At 35.9% G+C, this 27,136-nt stretch overlaps 3 protein-coding genes across 3 annotated transcripts in view; 1 reads left to right on the top strand and 2 right to left on the bottom strand.

The window, feature by feature from the left end:
* Nucleotides 1-454: 454 nt before the first annotated feature.
* LOC125257738 (NLR family CARD domain-containing protein 3-like) lies at nt 455-17,588 on the bottom strand. The gene is made up of 7 exons (XM_048174388.1): nt 17,408-17,588; nt 17,030-17,113; nt 16,753-16,866; nt 14,864-14,956; nt 12,904-14,700; nt 9,811-9,984; nt 455-629 (listed from the first exon to the last, which is right to left on the bottom strand). Exons 2-7 carry the CDS (start codon nt 17,077-17,079, stop codon nt 455-457), a joined length of 2,403 nt encoding a protein of 800 aa, XP_048030345.1. The 5' UTR covers nt 17,080-17,113; nt 17,408-17,588.
* A 692-nt stretch (nt 17,589-18,280) lies between these two features.
* Nucleotides 18,281-24,602, top strand: LOC125257737 (protein adenylyltransferase SelO-like). Its single transcript, XM_048174387.1, has 18 exons — nt 18,281-18,308; nt 18,388-18,533; nt 18,621-18,685; nt 20,546-20,602; nt 20,781-20,879; nt 21,097-21,164; nt 21,254-21,341; nt 21,419-21,488; nt 21,589-21,661; nt 21,766-21,849; nt 22,229-22,358; nt 22,438-22,482; nt 22,562-22,643; nt 22,977-23,069; nt 23,167-23,246; nt 23,327-23,370; nt 23,689-23,768; nt 23,951-24,602. The coding sequence occupies exons 1-18, from the start codon at nt 18,281-18,283 to the stop codon at nt 24,071-24,073; spliced, it is 1,455 nt and encodes a 484-aa protein (XP_048030344.1). The 3' UTR covers nt 24,074-24,602.
* The window catches only part of LOC125257690 (amyloid beta (A4) precursor protein-binding, family B, member 1 interacting protein), a 31,367-nt gene continuing 28,028 nt past the window's right edge, over nt 23,798-27,136 (bottom strand). The window contains exons 11-14 of the mRNA XM_048174307.1: nt 26,896-26,994; nt 26,494-26,617; nt 26,347-26,393; nt 23,798-25,230 (exon numbers count right to left, since the gene is read on the bottom strand). Of these exons, the coding sequence (XP_048030264.1) occupies nt 24,667-25,230; nt 26,347-26,393; nt 26,494-26,617; nt 26,896-26,994 (834 nt within the window). The 3' untranslated portion in view covers nt 23,798-24,666. The remainder of the gene's footprint in view (nt 25,231-26,346; nt 26,394-26,493; nt 26,618-26,895; nt 26,995-27,136) is intronic.

Below are 27,136 nucleotides of genomic sequence, written 5' to 3'. Positions count from 1 at the left end.
GAAACAACAACAAGAACGGACAGGGAGTGCTAGGAGTGAGTCCAACTTAAAGGGAGTGCTGACGAGGAACAACAGGTGCAGAGAATCTAGGGAGATGGCGGGAAGACTGATGAGGGAAGTGAAGACAGGTGCTGTAAAACACTGCTGTAACAATCAGGTCATTTATTTAGATCAGGGGCGTCCAGGGGTGTAATTCTGTTCAAACTAAAATATTTTTTATAAAGAATATGACAAAATATTGACTAAATTTTGACTGTGATATTTTTAAAGAAATGTTAAAGTGAACACTGGTAACAGATCATGAGATCAGCCATTTGTGTAAACCTGTCATTTCTGTGCTGAGATTTAGTGTTTACAGAACATTTTCAGAACATTTTCTAATTTTAGCCTAAAATTTACATAAAATGATTCATCTTACTGAGGACAAAGATGTGTGACTATCACAGAGACGATCTTACCACAGTGTCTCCAGTTTACAGCGAGGATCCTCCAGTACAGCAGAGAGCAGATGAACTGAATCTCCTAGTTTATTCACAGACAGATTCAGATGTCTCAGGTGTGAGGGGTTTGATCTCAGAGCTGAAGCCAGAGCAGCACAACCTTCATCTGTGACTCCACAATCCCTCAACCTGTAGAGAACAATGACACTCTTCACTCTCTCAGTTCAGATCAACAGGTTCAAGTCACAATTCTACACAGACCATTAAATATGTCTAATATATATGTCTTAAATATATGTTGTTTGTTAATTATTGTATGATCCACTGATGTTGTTGTGAAGGCTAAAAAAAATCTACTTTTTTCAATTATTTCAGAACGAGTACAACATAAGCAAAGTTAGGATCAGGTTGTCATGTTTTGTCTGTTCATATGGTTCTTTGTATTTAGTTTCTTTGTTTGTCCCTGTTTTACGGCTGTTTCTCGAACATCTTGATGGCTTATTTTTTTATTTAATAAATCAGACAAATAAGAGGGTGCCAGATCATTTAGGGATTTAAAAACAAAGACCAATATCTTAAAATCAATTTAATAATGCACTGGTAGCCAGTTAAAAGTCTTTAAGATCAGAGTCCCAGTTAAAAACCCGGCTGCAGGATTTCGGACCATCTGGAGTCGGGATATTGAAGACTGAGGTAGACCAACATATAAAGAGTTACAGTAATCCAGACGCGATAAGACAAGGGCATGCGTGACTCTCTCAAGATCTTTAAAAGATAACCAAGACTTGACTCTAGAGAGAAGTTTTAACTGGAAAAACATGACCTCACTACTGTATTAATATGCTGATCAAATTTCAGGGAGGAATCTAAAAGGAATCAAAAAAAAAATTACAGTTCGATTGCTGAAGGTGTTCAGTTACTCAAGATTAAGGTTTACATTAGCCTTTTTCACCCGAGGCACAAACACAATAACTTCTGTTTTGCTAGAATTTAAACATAAAAAATTGACAACCAAGATCTAATGTCCTCTAGACATGTAAACAATTTCCCTAACCCTTTCAGGTCTTTTTGCTTCAGAGGCAGATATATTTGTATCATCTGTGTATCATCTGCATAAAAGTGAAATGACACCCCATGCTTCCTAAGTATATTTCAAAGTGGGAGCGAGCATATACAAAGAACACAGGGTTGGGGCAAGAATGGACCCTTGGGGAACACCACAAGTCAAGGGGGCAACTGATGAAACAGAGTTTCCAATGTCCACTGAAAAAGTTCTGTCACACAAAAAAGATTTAAACCAGCTTAGGGCAAGTCCTCGGATGCCCACACTCTGTTCAAGACACAAAATAAGAATAGTGTGGTCAACTGTATCAAATGCAGCACTCAGGTCTAGTAAAACCAGAATAAATTAATCAACTATACCAGGATATCATTTAAGTACAGCAGACTCAGATTTCTCCTAAAGCCAGACTGAAATGTCTCAAAAATACTGTTTGTGTCCAGAAATGTTTGTAATTGCACTAATATTCATTTATCTATAGATTTTTGCTATAAAAGGTCAATTAGAAATATGTCTAAAATTAGATAATACAGTTGTGTCCAAATGTGGCTTTTTCAAGACTGGATTCACTAAAGCATGTTTACAAATATTTGAGACAGACTTAGAAAGAAAACTCTTATTAACAATTTCTAAAATCCATGTCCCAAAACAGTCAAAAATGTATTTGAAAAAATGTGTGGGAACAATATCCAAAGAGGAAGTTGTAGCCTTCAATTTAGTGACTTTATGAATTAAACAGGGCATAGTGATGCTCAAAAAAGTTTAAAAACTCAGCAGTTGTCAGAGAGAGAGGTAACGCTTCAAAAGGAGATACAATGGACTGCCTGATAACTGTTATTTTATTTTATCTAAAATGTAGAAAGTTTTCACACAAATTAACCGATTTAGAAAGATAGATGTTATAGGATTCGTCACAGAGTTCAATATATTGAACAAGACCCTTGAACTACTTGAGTTTTTAGTAATTTGTTCTGAGAAATACTTGGACCTGGCAGTTTCTACAGCTTTTTGATATACAGTTAATGCATAATTTCATAAGACACCTGTAACTTGTCTTTTTTGACTTGTCTAAGAAGGCGAGTGTTATTATTCAGCATTATTCATATTTATCTTTATATTGTTTAGGTCTCAAGGGAGCAATGGTAACTCAGACACTGGTACACAGCGAATTAAACATATTGAGAAGTTCATCAACATTTAAAACGTCAGCACAAGATTCTACTATTCACTTATGCAGTGGATATATATTTAGACATTATACGAGGCAATTATTTTAAATTGTATAGACAGATTTTGGTTTCGACATGCAGTCAAAAATGACCTTGCCGCCACAGTCAAATCGGACTATTACAAAGAAAAGCATTTTGTTACCTGCCATTTATTTTAAACATCACAATTCAAGCATAACTTTATATTGTCTTCACATGCTATCAGAATTATGGTAAATATGAGTTTCCTGGTCAGAAATTGGACATGAACAGCCTCTAAAGACATGAGGAGAGGAGAACGATTGCTGCTGTGACTGCTATTCTTTATTAGTTTTTTCCACAACTCCATTTCCTGTCTTGTTGTTAAAGTAGTGCATATTAACATATATGAATAGCCATTTAAGCATATTGTTTTATACACAGTGAAAATAGCATGTATTTGACTGAAATTCTAGAATCGTTGATGATCCAGATATATAGTGTGGTAAAACTATAGAGTAGGATGTACGGTTGACAACTACTAACATTCTAGTCATTATCTGTAAGCAACCTTATCTTGTAAACCATTTGGCTTTTGTTGTGAATGTGTTTATAATCAATATTCTTTGGTGTTGTCTGCTAGTGTTTGCCAGTGAATCTATGAACTTCTGGGAAATGACCCATCCCCATCACTCCAACACCAAACACATCAGCGAGAAAAACAAGCCACTCTCTATGTTCATGCCAATTTCACCACATTATACCTGTAACATTCACAAAAAAAGCAGTTCTTTCTAATTATTTTAACAACAAAGCACTTGAAAATAACAAACTAGAATTAGTCACACAGTGGTCAGACTGTGTGTGTGTGTGTGTGTGTGTGTGTGTGTGTGTGTGTGTGTGTGTGTGTGTGTGTGTGTGTGTGTGTGTGGAAACAGAAACGACCAGATAAACTCAACAATTTTTTTTTGAGTGTGTGCTCAGAATCAGGGGCCGTATTCACAAAACATCTTAAGGCTAAAAGTAGCTCCTAACTTGCCGATTTAGGAGAAACTCTTAAAAATAATGGGCGTGTCAGTCCTAATTTTAGGAGCCCTAAATTTTTGCTCTAAGAGTGTTTCACAAAGCATTTCACAAATAGCGCTAAAACTAGCTCCTAAATCTGTGAAACGTTAGGAGTAGTCAAGAGGACTCCTAAATCACTAAGACCAAATCACAAACAGTCCTAATCCACCCAAAGACACTGAACACCATTGAGGGAATAGCGATAGACCTTTGGGTGTTGAACCTTTTCTTCATAAATGCAATACATTTTGATTTATAGATTTGAATCTACGATGAGATGCCCAAAAAAATCTTTAACAAATAAACAAATATTGTCTGATTACCTGTGGCAGTGGTTTTCATGAGTTCACACTTACAAATGATTGAATAGAGTAAAAAAATAATAATAATAAAAATAAACATTTATATATATATATATATATATATATATATATATATATATATATATATATATATGTGTATAAACTGTATATACTAGTTTAGTTAGTGACACTTAGCCTATATTTTAAAACCTTTATGGCAATTTTATTTTATTTTAACATTTTATTTTGACTATGGCAACATTTTTATAAAAAATATTTTTTTGAATAAACCTTTATTTAAATATGGAAACATGACACCTCATTCTACAATATTTCTATGATTAAATCGCTGACTCCTCCCCATCAGCCAATCACTGTGTGTATAGTCCATAGCAACGAGGTCAACCCCGCCCTTACTCTTAGCTTAAGACTTCAGTCTATTCCTTAGTAAAAGTTTGTCTCAGCAGCTTTGTGAATAGGTTTTAAGAGAAAACTCTTAGCTAAGAACTTTTACTACTATTTAGGAGAACTCTTAGTGGTAAGATAAAATGTTACCACAAATGTGAATACGGCCCCAGAAGTTTATGAATAGTCACTAAGTCTTGCACAACTCATGAAAAAACAAAAACGGTTCAGAGTAGACATGTGCTGGTGTTTAGTAATACTATGCAGTAATGAATATGTATTTTATGGTTATCGGGGGCTCTTCAAAATACTGTGAATAATTCTAGGTGGTTCTTATCTAGTTTCGATTTTTAGAGCACACATTGGCTTCTTTTCCATCAAATGGTTAAAATTTACAACATATTATCAACATGCATGCTGTGTAACAGAATGAAGGAAAAGGCAAATTCACTCTATGAAAAATGGCGCTTATTGAAAAGCATAAATAGCACAGTTAACCCCGTACACAAAGCAGAGCTGCACAACTTTTTGCTTCTGACACGTCTTCACAGAGACGAATGAAAGACAGTATTTACATGTTTTCAAACAGCCATTCTGAATTTTGCTTTTGCTATTGTCTTTATCAAACAACACCAAATACTTAAGGCACACCATGCAGAAATTTTCAGTTACTGTTTGTAAACACAACATTCACATTTGGGCCCTCCTCATAGGCAGAACACCGCCAGAAGCACATAATAAACACTAATTATGTCTTCATTAAAATAATTACAGTGCCTAGTAATCTGTCATGTTACAAATAGCAATCAACAACAGCAGCATTAGAGAAATGTTTTGTGTCAAGACAGAACTAAAGGCAGACTCACAGTACAGAACTATGAGACTACATGAATCGTCACGGTGCTCACACTACACAAGTTTTCTTGTCATCTGCCGTCTTCTTGTCTTAGTAGGGCTCATACTACACAACACAATACTGATAAGGTGCACAAACTACAAGATCTTTGGCCAACCAACAACCCCAACCAACAACGCAAAAACGTTTTCTCACATGAATTCACGAGAGACATTGGAGAGCCGCTTATGCTCACTGCCTAAGTCATATGTACAAAAAAAGATTAGACAAAAAATAAAATACGAAAATTAGGCAGAAACACACAAGGGGCTGTCTAATGTCTATTCAGCATAAACTGATGGTAAATAAAATATATCAATGTTAAGTGCAGAGCAAAGACCACTTATTTACATTTTAAAAATATATTTTGTGTTAGATTATTAGTATAAAACAATTATGATCAAATTGTCACCTTGCATTCATGTACATTAAGGTGCATGATATCATTAGAGCAGTTTACCAAGTTGTTTCATCGCTCACACGACAAGATAACATGGCGAAAATATCAAACAGGATTGAAAATATCGCAGCATCTGTGACTGCTGGAGACAGACTCTGATCACGTTACTGACATGCTTATATTTGATGAGAATCAGAGACCGCAATGAGCACCGATTTGGCGGTGATCCGGGGGTTTTGTCTGCGACAGCAAAATCCAGCCAAAGTCCTGTAGTGTTAGTCTGCCTTTAGCGGGGCTTCCTGAGCCTCAGACACAGAAGATAAAGTCTTGCACTCACATGTGCTGATATTGGCTGGAGCGAAACACCCACTGGCTAAAAGAGGCTCAATGTTTACACTATTAAGGAAGTTAAACCCATTAATGGCATACTAATAGTAGACAATGAACAATTAACTGGGTTAAGAGAATATATTTTAACCAAGCAGCAACTTCCCCCAGTTTCTCTTGAAGCCAATATGGAAGTGACATAAACTGCAATTCACTGACTGGCCGCTAGGGACAGGCTCCAAAAGAGAGCAGAATCTCATTGACAAAACTACTTGGATATTATAACTAAAACTGCTGCACTATTTTGGACGCGGGCTCATTTGTTTGTGAAAGTCCAATGTATACGATCATATACAGTTTTACAACATAGACGTTGCTCAGATTGCATTGAAGATGATGATGAAGCAGATCGTTCATAAGAAATATGATGCAAACAATGGACAATATCAATATTTCATGGATTTAACACTTTTTTGGACAAAAAGTGCTGTTTTTTGTTTTTCAATGGACGCTCATGGACATTTTACCCAAGTGTGACAGATTGGATTTATCTTGCAATCACTTTTTCATTATAAAGGTATGACTATATTTTGATTTTGTGTGTTGTCATGTGCACACCCCACACAAATTACAATATTATTGTTGCTGAAGCTACATCATTAAAAAGACTGATTGACCTCTTTGCCCATTTTCAGTTATCTGGGAGTGACGCGCAGCTAAGATGGCAGCGGCCTCTTTTTCGCTTCAAAAATGCTTTTCAGAAATCTACGGGTGATGTCACTACGTCCATATTTTTTTAAAGTTATGATTTTAACATAAATTTTACATTCCCCAGTAGCCAATAATTTTATCTCTTAAACTCATCTTTGATAATCACAATGACATATTTATATATTTTTTTTCCTGGGACAATAATTTCCTCTGCCTTAAAATAGCAAAAATGTAACTCTACACCATTGCTTCATGTAGTGTAAGCGGCATCATGAATATGCAAATTAGTCCCCGCCTCCACTCCATCACACCAGCTCAGACTGCCTGATCCACACGGTCAGCTGTAGTTGTAGATACACAATGTCGAGTGGAAATATTTGTTTAATTCAGCCATATACTTGAATCAGAAATTAATAATATTTTCAAGTAAATATGCATATAATGTTGTTATTTTAATATTTTAGATTATTTTGATTATGACTCTGGACCCGGACAATCTCATACAGGTGATCTCCAGGACGCTCTGTTGTAGCGGCTCTTGCATTTATGTCAGGAAGAGGACCATTTACATCCAAATGATATTCAATTTACACAGAACAAAACTTAAAGAGTTTTAAATATAAACTGCTTAATCTGCCATTTTCAGTAAGATTTACTGAATATGTTGTGTTTGTGTGTTTAACTTTAATCATGCCCAACAGATATCTGTTTTAAAGCAGTAGGTATACAGTGCATTATTTTCAACGTGTTGAACAGGTGTAGTGAAAGTGATTTGCGTGCAGTTTCTCTGGTTGCCATGACAACCTTACTGCTGCTGTTGTATTTGTTGGGAGTTAATACGGTTGTAGAATGCGGTTGTCACTCCTGTATTTTACTGAACTGTGTGTGTACAGAACGTGATTAAGCACTAAAAGCTGAACTGACAACCGAATTTAGCTGCAGTGTGTGCGTGGCCTATGTAATCAGTAAAACCACTTGAATGGTACACAGAGTGTGAATTTGTTTACTATAGAAAAGCTAAAATGTATTTAGGCTTTATATAATCCAATCCTTTATAGGCTATATATAATCAATTCAGAATTTGAATGAAAGTCGACATATAACGGCAATTAATATGATTAAACTTTGGCTTGACTACGTTATCAAACAGCAAATAATGTGTTGCTAATGTTACACAAACCATGTTCCAGTTCTTCATTTCAGAGTCAGACAGCTTTCTTCTAAAAAAACAGAATCCTTAGAAATAATGATAGGAATAGCCCTGCACATTGACGGGATTGGTTTCATATTTGGTAGGAATTAGGGGAGATTTAAAAACAGGTTTTTGAGACTGTTTTTGGTTCATTGCAGTTTTAAGGACAAACTGCTCAGCATTGGTGTTGACTGATGAATTTGTGCATGGTTTATCTTAAAGCATAAAAACATCACATAGACGTATAAACAACATTAAAAACTTGATTTTCTTTATACATTTTTACTGTGTATGGTTTCAACCTGTTTTTGTAATGTCATTCAATAATGTGACAATACTGTACAGTGCTTCCCACAGGTTTGAAATATACTTGCGGTGGTAGCCGGGTGAAAAATCCTCCTATTACCCACGACACAAAAATAGTCTACTACATGTGACAAACAAATAATGTGTGAATTTTAACAGTATTTTTATTTATTGAAATTATTTTAATTACATAGCATACTATTCAATTAATTACATACTAATATTATGCATTGTAAATTATGCAAAATTACAGCATTTAAATGGTTCTTCTTTTCCTAAGTTCTCCTTGATGTCATATAGTGTCTCTCTCAGTGAATGGGACACAGATTTTACTAGTAAAATCTATAAAATGAATAATATATGTGTCAAATAATGTTCTTAGTCTTTTCTTCCTGTGGGGGAGGCTACAATAATTTACTATGAATTAAATGGAAATCAAATCAAATACAATTTATTGTCTAACCAAAATACCAATAATGCCCAAAAGAAAAAGACAAAACTTAACGTGAGACTTTTAATTATAAAAAAGCCCAAAATACACTGGGACTCTTATTTTGAAATGTATGTACTACTGCAGGCTGATCCTTCAGATTCTTACAAACGTATAAAACATTTTATATAAAGGCCAAGCAGACATTGTAATAATTCATCAACTTGAGTTCATTAGCAATCACTTGGCATAAATCTGCACTTTTCATTGATTGAGAATCACTTTAAAGCAGACTGAAGCAGACTGAAGTGCTGTTGCGCAAGCTTGTAGAACGCGCAACAGCGCCCCCTTGTGACTTTGCAACATGCAGTGCCCGTGGGAATGTTAGCGGGAGTAAACTGTTCTGACGCGCACATAACGAGCAGGTATGAAACGACTAGTTAATCGATCGCGGATGGTTTCATTATCTTGGGCGGATATAAAAGTATAAGAGGATAAAAATAATAAAAGCAAAAATGTGTCTCCAAATATACTTGGGCGGCCCGCCCAAGTAAAGTCTATGTGTGGGAAGCACTGCTGTATATCGTGATAAAAATTACAGTGATATGAAAAGGTAATACAGTCACCAGTTCTTCAGAGTTCATCTTCAGTATCAGAATCATTTATTTGTGCTGAGATATATTGTTTACTGATTTTAAAAGATAATTTCCTAAATAGTACACAGCAAAAAATACTTTTCTTACTCAGTTTTTTTTTTTTTTTTCAATTAAGAATGTTTCGATTTTTGTACTGCAAAACAAGACGAAAATACTGAATAAGAAATGTATTTTATGCAGTGTAGTCCTAAAATTCACATCGAAGGATCAAGGGTTCCTCAAATCCAGCGCTGTCCTGCAGAGTTTAGCTCCAATCCTAATCAAAGGCCCATCTACAAACTAATCCAGGTCTTCAGAGTTACAGGAAGGAGAATTTGATCACTGTTAGAGCTAAACTCTACAGGGCAATGACCCTTCAGTGCCAGATTTCAGAAACCCTGATTTAGTCTTACAGAACACAATAACATGTCTGACTATGAGAGACATGATCTTACCAGAGTTTCTCCAGTTTACAGTCAGGATCTTCCAGTACAACAGAGAGAAGCTTCACACCTGAATCTCGTAGTTTTTTCTCATTCATATTCAGTTCTCTCAGCTGTGAGGGGTTTGATGTCAGAACTGAAGTCAGAGCAGCACAATCTTTCTCTGTGACTCCACAATCACTCAGACTGTAGAGAGATGAAAATCATACTTGTAAAACACTGAAAACAAGCAATAGAAAATAGAGGAAAAAATAGACAATTTGTAGATGGAGTAAAGAAAACACTGCACTTGGTCACCAAAAGATGGTATTGTCTCAAAATTACTCAGCGAGTCGTTTGACGTAACTTCCAAGATGTCGGCAAGTCTGCTTCCAATGAGCATAAATATAAAAACAAACTTTAACATTAGTTTATGTAAGTTTATGTAATGATACCTTCGTTTTTGCTTTTCGTCAGCTCTTTTCAAAGCGACTTTATGCTAATTTATTGTGTTTTTGCCATAATTGACACAAAAACATGATATGCTCTCATTGACTACATTTACATGGACAGCAGTAATCTAATTATTGACCTTATTCTGAATAAGACAATATTATGATTAAGGTGTTTACATGAATTGCTTTTAGCATATTCCTTTCATGTTCCCGTTTTACATGTTATAGAACATAGATCGATTAATGGCAAACGTCATTACGTCCCCACGGCACGCCGTCAGACGTTCTATACAGAATTTCACATATCACCACACAGTTCGTCTTCGTTATGGTACCATATAAAGTTTTGGGTGTTTCATTTTTAATTTTACGAAAGCTTCAAGTGCATTTATGGCGCCAACTCCTGCGAGGACTTCAGAAGACACAATCATCTGGATCAACATGCACATTCCCAAATTCCTATCCTAATTATTGTTAATATGTAATTGATTATTTCCAGGAGCTCATTGCTTCTACAGTACCTTCAGTTAAACTGCTAACAGTGATAGTAAATTAATTGCCTAAATTATTACATTAGCTATTTGGTAACTGCATTCTTTAAATTGTAATGTTGACATGCATTCTCTGTAAAGCTGCTTTGAAACGATATGTATCGTGAAAAGCGCTATACAAATAAATGTTAATTGAATTAAATTGAATTATTTAACATGTTATACGTGCAAATAGATACGGAGCCCTGCATATGACATGCAAAAATAAATAAATTGTGCGCACGATTTAGCCTACTATTTATTTTCCCTCTCATGTGCGGGGCTCTGTAAATAGACGACGGTGGATACAAATTCTCCAGCAGCAGGCCTTCTATGCACTTTAATTCGGCAACATTTCATTCATGCCACCGTGACAAACTCAGAAGTACTGAATGAGAGATGAGGTGAGAGGAATTTGATTTGTGGCTTCTTGCTTGAAGCTTGCTCTCTTGTTTGCCGTCAAACTGTTGACCACTGCCATGTGTGTATTATGTGTCCTATAGCAAAATGCAGCGAAAACTCCCACATGATGATAATAGCATGATTATGGTGTGTACATGTCTATAACGCACTCAAATAATGCAAATAAAATAGGAATACTCCACCTGTCTTAATTCGATTTGTGTTTTCTTTGACTATGACTTTAGCCGGATCAAGGTAATCAAAAATCGCTGTTTACATGGTAGTTTCTTAATCAGAGTATTGTCTTAATCGCGTTAATATCGGAATATTGTTGTCCATGTAAACGTACTCATTGCGTCATGGCGACATCATGTGGTCAACATATGAATGTGACGTGTGATGACTGCAACTGGGACGTGGGACATTTAAATTGGGATATTCCCAGGTCCAATCTCATCTGGAATGTAGCATACGTCAAAATCCCTTTACAAAAAAAGATAAAACAATGATGACAGATAATTTTTCAGTTGGAGGAGAAAATGAGATGGAGTTTTTCGGCCTACCGTGGTACTTCGCATGACCTTTCCAACGTGATTACGTAAAGCGTGGCGCATCGCAGAGCAGTGCAAGACAAGCATTTGTGGTTAAAAAGTAGGGATGCACTGATACAATTTTAAGGACAGAGTACGAGTACCGATACTTTTTTTATGGTACTCACTGATACCTATACATTTATTAATTTCTCTTGTTTTTTTTTTTGTTTTTTTGTTTTTTTGGTGAAGTTTTCCAAGCACAACGCAGTGAGACTAATGAATGTAGGACAGCTTCTTTATTATTAATCTAATGAAAAAAGTAATAATTTTATGTGCTTGTAACAAACATAAAGAACCTTCAAAGGGCACAATTACCTATATATATAATTGTTGTTATATAAAAAGACATTTTCCTGCAAAAATCCTGGAATGTTTTCCTCAAAAACCTTAATTTCTTTTCGACTGAAGAAAGAAAGACATAAACATCTTGGATGACATGGGGGTGAGTAAATTATCAGGAAATTTTAGTTGTGAAGTGAACTTATCCTTTAATTCTTGGCCTTCCTTGCAGGTGAATAAATAATAAACATGCAACGTGAATATTTGACTGTCCAGGAAAACTACTTTATAGTTCTGGATCAGTGATAAGTCATTCTCTTTTTGTAGCATAAAATATAATTATTCCCATGACATGAATTTTATAACCATCAATATCTCTGCTTTATCTGTGCTTTATGTCATATTATAATATCTATTATAATAAAAAACCTTATCTAAGTTAAGTAGTCAAGAAGATTCATTGTCAAATTTGCAACAATAAAGAATTAAGCTTTAACGTGGATCAAATCCTTGTCAATGGTTAATACTAATTGATTTGTAACATTTAACTTTTTTGTTTCAAACTAATCCTCATGTTGAAGACATTGGCTGGCAGGTGCTTTAACGCAAATTTGAGTCCAGTTTATATTGCTTCCCAATCACATCTCCCCATCATTATTCCCATCAATAAAATAACTAAATTCAAGAAATACATTTCAGAGATTTATATTGTTGTAATCAAAAGTGCATTTAAAGCCATATTTGTCCAATAACTGATTCTCTCTCTATATATATATCTATATCCCTATCTATATCTATATCTATATCTATCTCTTTCTTATGAGATTTTGTTTTAACAGTGAAGTGATTGTTCTCACTGATACTTACTGAACTTTAATCACAGGCATCAGATTCTGAAGAACCATCAGTTTTTCAGCTTTATTATTTTCTCCAACAAATGTATTAATATCAAAACCATCCAGCTTCTTCTCTGATGTCAGCAACACAAAAGCTACAGCTGACCACTGAGATGAAGAGAGTCTGGCTTCACTTATTGTTCCAGATTTCAGATACTGTTGTATTTCCTCCACTAGTGAATGATCACCCAGTTCATTCAGACAGTGGAACAGATTGATGGATTTCTCTGGAGAGTCAATGGTCCTGATCTTCTCCTTGATGTACTTAGCTGTTTTCTCATTTCTGTCAGATTGGCTTCTTCTCAGTGTTATTAGTCCCTGTAGGAGAATCTGATGAGACTCAACTGACAGACCCAGAAGGAACCGCAGGAAAAGGTCCAGATGTCCATTTTTACTCTGTAGAGCCTCATTCACAGCTCTCTGATGGAGCTCAGAAAATGAAACCTGTTTTGATGAATTGTAGTGAAACAAGTCCTTAAATATAGACAACAAACCTGGTTTGGTGACTGAGTCAAACACATTTATGTTGTTGTTTGTACAGGAGAGGTGCACATATAAAGCCGCTAGATGTTCCTGAATGCTCAGATGAACAAAGCAGAAGACTTTCGCCTGATACAAGCCTGACTCCTCTCTGAAGATCTGAGAGCACAATCCAGAGTACACTGACGCTTCTGTCACGTCAATGCCACACTCTCTCAGATCGTCCTCATAGAAGATCACATTGCCTTTCACAAGCTGCTGAAAAGCCACTTTCCCCAGTTTGAGGATCATGTCTTCATCTGTCACGTTCTTCTCATAGTCCTTCTCATCTTTGATGTTGGTCTGAAGGATCAGGAAGCTTGTGTACATTTGAGTGAGAGTCTTGGGAATCTCTCCACTCTCTGCTTCAGTCAACATCTTCTCTAGAACAGTGGCTGAGATCCAGCAGAACACTGGGATGTGGCACATGATGTAGAGACTTCTTGAAGACTTCAGGTGTGAGATGATTTTATTGGTCAGACTCCAATCACTGATTCTCTTCCTGAAGTATTCCTCCTTCTGTGGCTCATTAAAGCCTCGTACTTCTGTCACTCGATGGACACACTTAGAGGGGACGAGTTCAGCTGCTGCTGGTCTGGAGGTGATCCAGATGAGAGCAGAGGGAAGCAGATTCCCTGCAATGAGGTTCATCAGCAGCACATCCACTGAGGCTGATTCGCTTACATCACACAACCTCACATCGCTCTGAAAATCCAGAGACAGACGACACTCATCCAAACCATCAAAGATGAACAACACTTTATATTTGTCACTGGATATTTCCATTTGTTTTGGTTCAGGGAAAAAGACATGAAGAAGATCTGAAAGACTGAGTGTTTTGTTCTTCATCAAATTGAGCTCTCTGAAAGGAAGTGGAAATATGAGCTGGACGTCCTGATTCACTTTCCCTTCAGCCCAGTCTAGGATGAACTTCTGCACAGAGACTGTTTTTCCAATGCCAGCGACTCCCTTTGTCAGCACTGTTCTGATCGGTTTGTCTTGTCCAGGTAAAGGTCTAAAGATGTCATTGCATTTGATCGGTGTGTCCTCTGTTGCTGCTCTCCTGGATTGTGTCTCAATCTGTCTCACCTCATGCTCATTACTGATCTCTCCACTGTCACCCTCTGTGATGTAGAGCTCTGTGTAGATCTCATTCAGGAGTGTTGGGTTTCCCTGCTTTGCTGTTCCTTCATAGAGATGCTGAAACTTCTTCATCAGATTTGATCTAAATGTGTTGAGGACTTCATGGCTGTAAAATTAAAATACCATGGTATCACGAGTTAAATATAGAGATAGATATATAGAGTAAAATGTCTTATTTGTTCTCTGTATCATGACCAGGAATATCATAAGGTTTATGAAATGTTTATTATCTCAACAAAACAATCTCACAATTTACTTGACACATATACCTGCTTTCATTACAGTCCTGTAGTTGATTCATAGACGGGTCATTCTTCTCACAGACGGGTTTTGTTACGGCTGATCTTTGTGTCAGTATTGACCTTAAACATCATGAAGAGAATCAAGAATCAGACACTCTGATATTGGTGGATTTTTATTTTTCTACATTACCTTAATATTTCTACAAACAGTTTTACATGGCTAATCAGGGCCGTGCACAGACCTTTTGAGGGGCATGTGCCGAAACTAAAAAAGGGCACCCCCCCCCCCCCCCAACCCCAATAAATAACACAAAATAATAGTATCAAAAGCTTTATATTTATTCACTATTAATGACAGTTATATATATATATATATATATATATATATATATATATATACACACACACAGGGTTGCAGGGCTTCTTTAAAACTAATTACAACAGCAATCTTCTGTGAGCCATGTGCTTGAAGACGTTTATGACTTCAATGTGATCCACTGGGATGTCCCTCTCAACACACATTAATACACAGACTACATTCTGCATGATAAAATATAAAGAAGCACAGTGACCTGATGATTCTGTAATATTTTTTAGTTACTACATTACTGTAGTAAAACCATGTTTTTCTATGTTTATACATGTGAAGACAAGCGGGGAGTAGTATACAAGATTAAAAAAAATACCTAGCGAGCAAATACTTAACATCGTAAACATTAACCATACTGTGTGACCATATATAATATGATTAAATGTTAATGAATTAAGTGTATCAGCAGATAGCCATCATAAATCAAATAAGAAATTTCTTAGAAATATATTTTACCTAGCTGACGAGGAACACTCGCTTTGTGTCAAAGTCAAATGCAGTTATATGTGTGGAAATGTGCAATGTGCAAAAACATCATCACATTAGGCTACGTCATCATCAATAGGTTATGAGCGCTCAGTTTTTCCTGTTGTAAAATACGTTTGGCCAAAATCTCAATTTATAAAAGATGTAATACTACTGTATGCACAGGCTATTTAAGGCTATTTGTATGCTATTGGCTATGACTAACTTAGATGGCAAATGCTAGCCCCCTCTCTCTCTCTCTCTCCGCCGCCGGTCTCAGGCTTCAAATGCATAAAATATGAAACTTTATAGACATACTAGTGTTTCTTTCGTAAAGACAACGACTTGTAGCCTAATTATTCAAACAACAAGATATTTATTTACCGTTGCAAGACGTTCAGCTGCTCTGCTGTGGAACTTCAGTTCGCGGCACTCAGGGGGCGGAGTTAAGAGGTTTGACTGACAGTTTGAGCGGAACCAAAACGATTTTGTCACAAGCTCTTTTTAATACCTTTTATTAGGCTAAATATATTTGTAAATCAGTCAGACATGCTTAAAGGGTGACCAATAGCATTGATTTATTGAAGAAAATGAATAAATAAAATAAAACACCTCCAAAAAAAGGGCACTTCGGAGTGTAAGGACAAAAAGGGCATGTGATCTGCACAGGTTGAGCCCTACCTGTGCACGTGCCTGTGGCTAATAACTAAATGCAATTATTGTTAAATCATCTGCTCAAGGGCATAAAGGAGGATCTTCACCTGTTAACAAAACCTTGTGCCTATTCAGCATTATTGTATGTATAGATGATAATAATACCTGGAATTCCACAATGTCCTGATACCCAACAAAAAGACTGCAGTCTATTCAAAATATCCACAAAAGCTGGGTGTTTAAAATAATATAGGCTTAACGTCTCTATCAATTAAATGCTATATCTGAATCCAAGCCATGAAACTGATTTAGGCATACTCATGTGTCTCTCTTAAATAAGGTGAAGACAACAATGTCTAGTATGAATACAAAATACAAAAACACCATAATATTAAATTGCCAATCATGTCTTTTAGAAATGTTATACCTGAGATCAGTCTGTGTATCGTCTTTCTTAAAATCTATTGGAATATCCCTAGACCAGTCACTCCTCATAGACACACAGCTGGGCTCTGGATCTGATCTCTCCTGCTGAACTGAACTATAACAGAATAGATTTAATCATTTTTCATGATCATCATAAGATCTTCAGAGATTTTTAATGAAAAGCACTTAAGGAGGGTTTAGACACTGTTTTCAAGAAATTTGTAACAGACATCTCTTTTATTATATAAAAGGTTATTTAATGTGTTTATTCAAAGTACCTGAATCCCGGAGAAAAATCTTCATCTCTGGATGTTTGTGTGTCATCCATAATGAAGCTGAACAGTCAAAACAGTCCACTGACTCTGGATGGAAATCATGAAAAGAAAAAAAAAAAAAAAAGAAGTAATTAAACATTGTTAAACATCTTGATCTGACGACCGGATCGTCAGAGTTGGAGAAATATCTATGAATCTAAGACAGCTGCGATCACTCAAATAGCTTAATGTTAGTCTTTTGAAAAATCATCACATAACCTACAACAACACGAAATAATCCTCTTTCTTTTGATTTAGGATTAAAAATGTTAACAATTTTTTTCTCTATCAGAGAAAATATTAATGTGTAAATCTCCTGTAAAGGGAGATGTGAACAATCACCTTCATCAGAATCTACACAGCCACCCGATTCACAAACTCCTCCATCTCTTCATCACGCTACACATTCCTGTCTAAGGTTTATAAAAGTTTCTATGAAAAATGTAATAACATTTTCAATTGGAAGGAATTGACAGTCTGTTTAAAATGGCGAAACATCCGCTTTCTTTTTTTTTCTTTTTCTTTTTTTTAACATCAGCTTTCTTTTACTTTCACTTTTATCTGTGATGACGCGAGAGCGGCACGTGATTAAACCGCTTGAGTCGCTTTAATGTTGGTTAGTGTTTTAATGGTTGCAGATGATGTGAGTTTAATCATCAATAAGGTCAAAGTTTACAGTTAATAAGTCAAATCACTTTGAAGCACTCATTCCTCCTCCTCTTCACACTAATTAACTATAACTTTAGCTGACCATGATTGACCATGAGGTTCCTCACCTTTCCTTGTTTAGTTCCAGTCTTCTCCAAAAACTATATCGACCTAAACATTTTTGAGTGGTATTGCTTCAAATGACCTACATGTTCCCCCAAACTCTGATAGCAGTATAAAAAGCATATTTTGAAAATAAAACTGACACTGTTTGTTCCATGACTAAGGGCAAATTGTTCCTCCCACCCTATTCATTATAATCTTTGCTATTTCTATAGGCATTATTCATTACCAGTCAAAAGTACCAGTAAAGTCATTATCATCATCATTATCATCATCATTCTAAACAGTTGTACTTTTATTAATTTATTCATTCATTAAGTTTTTAATCATCTGTCAACTCATGGGTGACTTGGACTCCTTCACAGCACAGTTTGAGAAAACTGCTTTAGAATAAAAGATTTTTAAACTCAAGAGAAACATGAATTCAGTCAAGTTTGTCCAAACATGTCATTGTATTTATCAGAGTACCATGGTATGACCATCTAATACATCACTGTACCATGGTACCACCACAGTATTTTTTTGTAAATGTTGTTTCTGCATATATTTAGGTTCTTTTTTATCTCAGGATGTGTTGAGGAATATTTTGGATCTGAATGAGTCTGTGGTTCAGAATGAAGAGTTTGTTGGTTGTGTCAGTGGTGGAAAACTGTTTCCTGGCTCTATTCCTCTAGCACACAGATACGGCGGTCATCAGGTAAAACTGACAGTCATTTCAAACCTGACAGCGATAGCATAAGACAACCACAACAAACATTTCAACCATGTTTTATTAATATTATAGTTTGGTTATTGGGCCGGACAGCTGGGGGACGGAAGAGCACATTTGCTGGGTGAATACACAAACAGGTAAAATCATCCTGATCCATCAGAGTTCAACAGAAATCATCAGCTGTTATTGTCATGATATTTGACTTTTCTGTTGTAAATGTTAATCACTTTTCCCATAATGTTGTTTAAGATTAAAGAATGGAAAGTGTGATCTATACCTCTTGGGTTTTCAGCAGATAGACAAATGATTCTGTCATTTTTAAACTATAAAATCTCACTTAATGTTTAAAGGGTTAGTTCACCCAAAAATTTCTGTCATTACGTACTCACCCTCATGTTGTCCCAAACCCGTACAACAGATATAACAGATATTATAAGACAGATATTTTTGATGAAATCTGAGGGTTTCTGAACCACACATAAGCGTCATTGCATCTTTTGAGGTCCAGAAGGGTAGTAAAGACATCGTTAAAATAGTCCATGTGACTACAGTGGTTAAATCTTAATGTTATGAAGTGACAAGAATACTTTTTGTGTGCAAAAACAAAATAGAAATAACGACTTTATTTAATAGTTTGAGCTGTTATCATATGCAATTGACTCAGTGAACGCAGTGCAGCGCTTCCGTGTTTGATGTCCGAATGTTCAAAATGTTAAATAAAGTCTTTTTTTTTTGTACGCACAAAAAGTATTCTTGTCACTCCATAACATTAAGATTTAACCACTGTAGTCACATGGACTATTTTAACGATGTCTTTAATAGCTTTCTGGACCTCAAAAGGTGCAATGACTTTGCTGTCTATGTGTGGTTCAGAAACACTCGGATTTCATCAAAAATGTCTTAATTTGTGTTCCGAAAATGAACGAAGGTCTTACAGGTTTGGGACGACATGAGGGTGAGAAATTAATGACAGAAATTTCATTTTTGGGTGAACTTACCCTTTAAACTTGCATCTGAACAGAAATGAAATGTGACAGCCATCAGTGTTAACCATCAGAACAGACAGTACAGTAGAGCAGTATACAATTACAGTCTTTTATAAGCAGTGTTGGGGGTAACGCATTACAAGTAACTTGAGTTACGTAATCAGATTACTTTTTCAAGTAACTAGTAAAGTAACGCATTACTTTTTCAATTTACAACAAAATATCTGAGTTACTTTTTCAAATAAGTAACGCAAGTTACTTTTCACATTTATCGACTGACAGATCTCCTGTCCCCATATTGAGAGAAATAAAGTGCAGAGGGTGTTGTGTGTGCTGTGTGAACATGATGATTATTGTAGTTTTAGACTAAATGTGAACATGCATTTACTCATCTCACTTGCATGAAAACATTCAGTATTCCTCAAAATGAATAAAAACAATTTTTGCAAACCTGTAATAATAAACTATATTAAATTAAACAAATATACTTTATGTATTTAATCTCAATTATTAACCAATGTCTTTGCTGCTGACCTTCAATATACCTAATTCAACCATACTAATAAGCAAAAAATACTTTAGATTAGATTTAGAAATAAGAACTAGAACTTCCTTCTGTATCTATTCTTCTTTAATCCAGAATAGCAGCACAGCTGAAAGGTTTGTTTGAGCTGCGCCCTCTACTGTACAGGTGTAAATATGCATTTCCTTCAGCCTGAGGCTTATTGATTTCACTTTTGGTGTGAAAGGGCCTTTTTGCCAAAAATAGAACTTTTTTGTTGTTATTAAAAAACAAACAAGCAAGCCCAGCCCCGGTGAGAAAAAGTAACGCAAAAGTAACGTAACGCATTACTTTTCATAAAAAGTAACGAAGTAACGCATTTAGTTACTTTTTTAGGGAGTAACGCAATATTGTAATGCATTACTTTTAAAAGTAACTTTCCCCAACACTGTTTATAAGTATACTCAAGTATACTTATAGTTTTCAAGTATACTTACTTTTTTAATCAGAAAAGGTGAAAGATGGGAACTCCATTTGAAAGGCTCAGGAAAGACACCATACTCAAGGTGAATATCAATTCCTGCTGCTATTTTTTATATGATTTTTAAGTAATTCTGAGATATATTTAGATGTAAATTATCTTACGTTATGATTCATAGTATCTCATTTTCTTGTCCTTTGTAAGACTGTATGGAAGTATTTTAACTCTTATGCTGTTTACTGTACATGATGTTTTGTGTGCAGGTCAGGTGATGGACAGGCTGTGATTCGCTCCTCTGTGAGGGAGTTCCTGTGCAGTGAAGCCATGCACTTTCTGGGAGTTCCCACCAGCAGAGCCCTTAGGTACATACATATGTCTGTATTTACTGTATAACATTTTTGATAACTGTATATTTAGATGTAATGCAGATATGCTTTATTACTAAATGGTAATTGGAGAATGAATGGACATGCTCAAGAATAGTAATATATGCATTTACAACATTCAAATGTTTGATGTTGAATTTAAATTGTTTATTTATTTATACTTTTTCCATTTTTTGCCTTCATTGTTTGTCAGTCTGGTTGTAAGTGAGGAACCTGTAAGGAGGGATCCGTTTTATAATGGCAATGTCATAAAAGAAAGAGGTAAAATATGATCACAATTGGAAAAATAACTAAGTTCTTCATCTGTCTTCAGCTTTATAAATCATGTGATTGTTCTCTGTGTCTGTCAGGAGCGGTTGTTCTGCGTCTGGCCAAGTCCTGGTTTCGCATCGGTTCACTGGAGATATTAACTCGAACCGGAGAGTTAGATGTCCTTCGGTAAATTAACTTTAACTCAGGAGGGTAATTGTTTTTTTTTTCTAACTCTCATTTGCATTTTTAATTTTTATTTCCAGGACATTAGTGGACTTTGTAATTAAAGAGCATTTTAAATCTATTGCAACAAATGACCCTGACAAGTATGTGGTGAGTATCTGTGTCTTTCTGCTGTTTAGTTGAAATACAAGATTATTTTATATTGTCAGATCAGTCTCGCTGTATTTGAATGTGTTCATGTTGTGTGAAGGTGTTTTTCTCTAGAGTGGTGAATGAAACGGCACATTTAATCGCTCACTGGATGTCGGTTGGGTTTGCTCATGGTTAGTTCACTCTGCTTTACTAGTTTATTTATCACATAGATTATCATTATAGATTGAGTTTAATACACAAACTGCTCAATCACATGATCTGCATCTTCACACAGGAGTCTGCAACACAGATAACTTCAGTCTGCTTTCTATCACTATTGATTATGGCCCATTTGGATTTATGGAATCATATGACCCAAGTAAGTTTCTTTTTGTAACCTAAACTGCACATTTTCTCCATACTTCATAATATTAGCAATCATCTTTCTATAAGTTTATTTTTTAGGGTTTTTTTCAGATTGACATATTAATATCATTACACACACAACCACACACTATATTACACTAATATTGCAAAAGTGGAGGAAAATTGTATGAATAGTAAGCTACTTTAAATCTACTATAAATTATATATAATCTTATATATACATGGGTCGAGGGTCATAATTAATTGCATAATTTTTTGAATGCATTATTTGTTTTAATTTAGTTTATTATAATCTAATAAGTGAAGCTGACAGCCATAAAAATGTTATTGTTAAAAGGCTTTATTGCTACAGCATTGTTTCCTCTGTATAGATTTTGTCCCGAACACGTCTGATGATGAGGGTCGGTACAGTATAGGAGCTCAGGCTAATGTCGGCCTGTTCAATCTACAGAAACTTCTAGAAGCTCTGAAACCACTACTGACCTCAGATCAGCTGTCACAGTAAGAGAGAATTTTATTTTCTGTTGGTATTGGTCTGGAATAAAGCAGGTGATTCATGATGTTGTTTTATTCATTTCAGATCTCAGCAAATATTGAGAGAATATCCACAAATCTACCATCAAAGGTGAGCGTCATTAGACAGTGTAGAAAACTGTATTCATCTCTGATTCATTTCTAATCTCATTTTAACATTTCTGTTATAGATTTCATGAGCTGTTCAAAGCAAAGTTGGGCTTTTTGGGAAATGAAGAAAAAGATTCACATGTGATTGCATTTCTTCTAAAGGTAAATATTAGCTGGATTGGTCTTTTCTCTCATTTTCATTAATTAATATAATAAAAGTTTTATTAGCCATTCTCAGAAAATGGTGCCATTTGTGACAGAAAATGTATTTATATTTTTTTTTATTTTATTTTTTTATGAAAAAGTAAAGAACCAGTTAACCGTTAAAGAAAAGTTATTTTTTCCTATATATATTTTTTATATATAACAGCCAAACTGTCAAATAAAGTCATTAAGTTCAGTATCCAGTTATTTCAGTATTCGATCACACAAATGGCAGCATTTCCTGTGAATGACCCATATAATGTTTTATGACGTGTGATGTGTTGATTTGAGCTAATGGAGGACACTGGAGCAGACTTCACTATGACTTTCAGACAGCTGAGTGAAGTGACCCTGTCCCAGCTTCAGAAGGGATCCATTGCTCCGGTACATTTCCTCTCCATTCACAGTCACACCCACAGCAGCTGCAATATCCATAATCATGATTTCAGTCCATTAACTGTGACTGTGTCTCTCTTGACAGTCAGTGTGGGCTCTTTCAGACCTCTCATCACATGAGTATTTCAGAGACTGGGTTCAGCTGTATGTACAGCGTCTGCTGAGGTAATGATGCAGTAATGTCCACTCGCACACATTAGAGCTTTGAAACGAACATCACTTGATGTTTTAATCATCTTCTACAGTGTAGAAAGTGACTCAGATGCAGCACGGCAGCACAGAATGCAAGGTATGTTTTGGTGTATGTTATATGATGCAATGTTATATTTTGTTTTTATATATTGTTACAGTATGTCATGGTACACTACCACTGAAATGTTTGGGCTTGGTAAGATTTTGTAATGTTTTTGAAAGAAGTCTATGTTCGACTTATTTGAACAAAAATACATTAAAAATTGTAATTTTGTGAATTATTATTACAATATAAAACAACTATATTCTCTATTAATATGTATATATGGTAGTGTATGTTGTTTTACGATGTGTTATGATGTATTTATTGTTATTTATGTTTGTTGAACTCATTGAAATTGTTTTTATTGTTCAGGAATAAACCCACGGTACGTGTTGAGGAACTGGATGGCCGAATCTGCTATCAGAAAAGCAGAGAAAAATGACTTTTCAGAGGTATTACTACATGTGATGTCAAACTAAAATGTTGTCATGATCATGTTTATTATACATCTTAAAATATTTGCTATAATATATTACTTTAAAATAAAGACTTCATACATACAAAGTGACATCTTCAGACAGACTATTAGGGCTTGTCTTTTTCTTAGGTGACAGTATTTATGATGTGTTTCTAGGTGGCGCTGTTGCAGAAGACTCTAATGGAGCCATTTATGAATCAGGATGAGGCTGAGAGAGCTGAATATGCCAGTAAACCTCCATCCTGGGCTCAGCAGCTGAGGGTCAGCTGTTCTTCATAATCTACTCAGGGACAAATGGGAAATAAAATCACAAATTTCAGCATCATTTGAACCAAAAATATTGTTTATAACATTGTTAACACATCTAAAGATCTGAACTTCCTAATGGCTGATCTGATTGGATGATGAGCCATGTTCGACATTATATATAGACACCTCTGTGGCTGCACAGTCTTCAGCTGTAACAATCTAACATGGATGTCTTTTGTCGTATTGCTGTTTTTGCATTTCTACAGAAAGAGCGAAAAACTTTGCATCATGCATCATCTGTTTATGCCTGCATCATACATCTCCTGTTTTCTGTAAAAAGGAGAACTCAACAATTAGGCATGCTGGAATCTGTTTAACAGTTAACTTTGAAAGACCTGATTTATTATGATATTTCATTAGCAATGAAGATAAAGCACATTTGCAATACATACAGTATAGAATCTGATTAGGTGCAACATATTTACATATTTAAGTTTGGTGGTGTAATGCAAGCATATTAACAACAGAATTAAAGATGTGTGTCCTAATGTCACGCCAAGAGCTGGTTTGGCGGTCAGTTCCTCAGTCCAACTGTCAATTAGCTCTTTCTGTCTTCAAGATCATTATTGACCACGCTTTTTCTGCATGGCTGTCATCAGTTCTGACATGAGGTCACCACCTGAGGGCGCTGTTAGTTGAGGTGTAGTTCTCTTTGGTGGAGGTGGAGCCACTTTTCTGACGTAGCCGGCGGATGGGTTGGCAGCCGGTGCAGGAGCTGGAGGTGGAGGCGGGGGTGGAGGTGGTGGTGGCGGCGCTCCACCTGCAGATGCAAAGTTTTGGGGACCAGGAGGAGGTGGTGGAAAGGAGGTAATGGGGTCTGGAGGTGGTGGGGGGAGCATGTCTGCCCCGTAAGATCCAAAACTAGGTGGCGGCGGAGGAAGAAAGTCAGGGGGCAGCTCGGCATCTTCTGGAGGAGGTGGTGGAGGAGGCAGGTCATCCATGGGTGGAGGTGGGAAGGAGGATTGTGGGAATTTAGGTGGGGGAGGAAACTTGTTGACTTTGGTTGCGCTGGCAGGAGGGGCAGGAGGAGCAGGGGGAGGAGGAGGCAACATGGGGTCGGGTGGTGGAGGAGGCAGGATGTCCAGTGAAGGTGGAGGTGGTGGAAAAGATGTTTGGTTGGCAGGACCCTTCAAAAACAAACCAAATTGGCATTCAGGTGCATTTCAAACAACTCTCAAGGGACCATCAGCCCTTTCACTCTTGTGAAAAAGTAGTGTGCTTGATTGTACTGAATGAGCTCTTGAAGTAAACTTTAAATCTTTAAAGTATATTTAAAAAAAATACTTGCAGATAATATAATATTAATTAAATTAAAGGCCACTTGCAGTAAGTGCACTTAAAAATACAAATTGTACTCTTTTAACTGTTTCTAACACAGTTAAAGGGTTAGTTCAACCAAAAATGAAATTTCTGTCATTAATTACTCACCGTCATGTTGCTCCAAACTTGCAAGACCTTCGTTCATCTTCGGAACACAGATTAAGATATTTTTGATGAAATCCGAGAGGTTTTTTTATCTCCCATAGAAAGCAACGAAATTACCACATTCAAGGTCAGGACAAATAGTAAAGACATTGTTAAAATAGTCAACATGACTACAGTTCTTCAACCTTAATGTTATGAAGCAACAAGAATACTTTTTGTGCACAAAAACAAAACAAAATTACATTTATTCAACAATTTTTCCTCTTCCCCGTCAGTCTCATACGCAGTTGGTGCAGTGAACGCAGTGCAGAGCTTTTCGTGTTTACGTTCATACACCAACTCAGGATTGGCCGACGCTGTTCACGTGAGCAGCACGACACATGCTGACGCAGGAGCCGGCCACGTAGAACTGACTTAAAACACAGAAGCTCTGCACTGCGTTCACTGCGGCAAATGCATATGAGACTGACAGGAAAAATTATTATTTTGTTTTGTTTTTGCGCACAAAAAGTACTCTTGTCGTTTCATAACATTAAGGTTAAACCACTGTAGTCACGTTGACTATTTTAACAGTGTCTTAACTACTTTTCTGGACCTTGAATGTGGTAATTTCATTGCTTTCTATAAGAGATTTAAAAAAAAAAAAAAAAAAAAAAAGGATTTCATCAAAAATATCTTAATTTTTGTTCCAAAGATGGTTTTGCAGGTTTGGAATGACATGAGGGTGAATACGTAATGACAGAGATTTCATTTTTGGTTGAAATAACCCTTTAAAGGTTTTTCTTCATTACTAAGGAAACTGATAGATTGAGATGTACCATTGTGTCCTTTGTAGGCTGAGGAGCGTGTCCATTTGCAGCTTTGACTGAAAGATAAAGAAAAATGTCATCAAAATCCTTTTACATGTTAATATATTAAGATGTATGATGCATTATATAATGATCTATTTAGTTCATTATCTCTACCTTTAGGTTTAGGGGAGGGTGTCGATGCGCTGGAGGAGGCCTGGATAGTGCGGTTAGCCCAGGTTGCAGAGCCTGAGGCTTTCCTCACAGCGGTCTTGTAGTTTTCATATAACTGCTTACCATACTATGAAAAAATCATGACAAAACAAGACCATTAATAAGGTAGAATAACTTAATGCTTTTGACAAAGTAGACAGCTCACAATAGGACTCAACTCAATAGAGCTACAATTTAAAGTGTACATTTTTGCATCGTAAATTACAATTTATAATGCTAATTTTTGCTTCAAAAAGTTAATTTTCGCTTTATTTAATATCTTCTTTGTGTTTATCATACAGTCATTTTCTACTTTATAATTTTTGGGGCAAAAAATGTATGGTGTGTGGCTTGATTTCTGCTCACCTTTGCAATCCGTATCCCAGTCACCCACAGAGTCATGCTCAACTCATCATCACAGCACAGATACTTGATGTATTGTGATTCTTTTTGAATCTGAGGATGCTGAAAGCAGATCACAGAAACCATATGAACATGACACAAACCTGATATATACATCTGAGAAGGTTAAGATAATTTATTTTGTCATTCCCTTCAGATTTTTGGAACCACTTATTATTTTTTAATCTAATTTGTTTATAAAGGG

This window comes from Megalobrama amblycephala, linkage group LG22 (assembly GCF_018812025.1).
Source record: "Megalobrama amblycephala isolate DHTTF-2021 linkage group LG22, ASM1881202v1, whole genome shotgun sequence".
Lineage (NCBI taxonomy): Eukaryota > Metazoa > Chordata > Actinopteri > Cypriniformes > Xenocyprididae > Megalobrama > Megalobrama amblycephala.
Note: the sequence above shows the minus strand (reverse complement) of the source record. Positions and strands in the feature narration are given on the sequence as shown.

Coding starts and splice junctions, on each gene's coding strand:
- LOC125257738 (XM_048174388.1), bottom strand. CDS start 17,079: ATGGATGACACACAAACATCCAGAGATGAAGATTTTTCTCCGGGATTC. Junction 14,957..16,752: donor GATACACAGACTGATCTCAG/GTATAACATTTC, acceptor ATGATGTTTAAG/GTCAATACTGACACAAAGAT. Junction 14,701..14,863: donor CAGGACTGTAATGAAAGCAG/GTATATGTGTCA, acceptor TTAATTTTACAG/CCATGAAGTCCTCAACACAT.
- LOC125257737 (XM_048174387.1), top strand. CDS start 18,281: ATGTCATTGTATTTATCAGAGTACCATG. Junction 22,359..22,437: donor ACCTCAGATCAGCTGTCACA/GTAAGAGAGAAT, acceptor TATTCATTTCAG/ATCTCAGCAAATATTGAGAG. Junction 23,070..23,166: donor AGAAGGGATCCATTGCTCCG/GTACATTTCCTC, acceptor CTCTCTTGACAG/TCAGTGTGGGCTCTTTCAGA.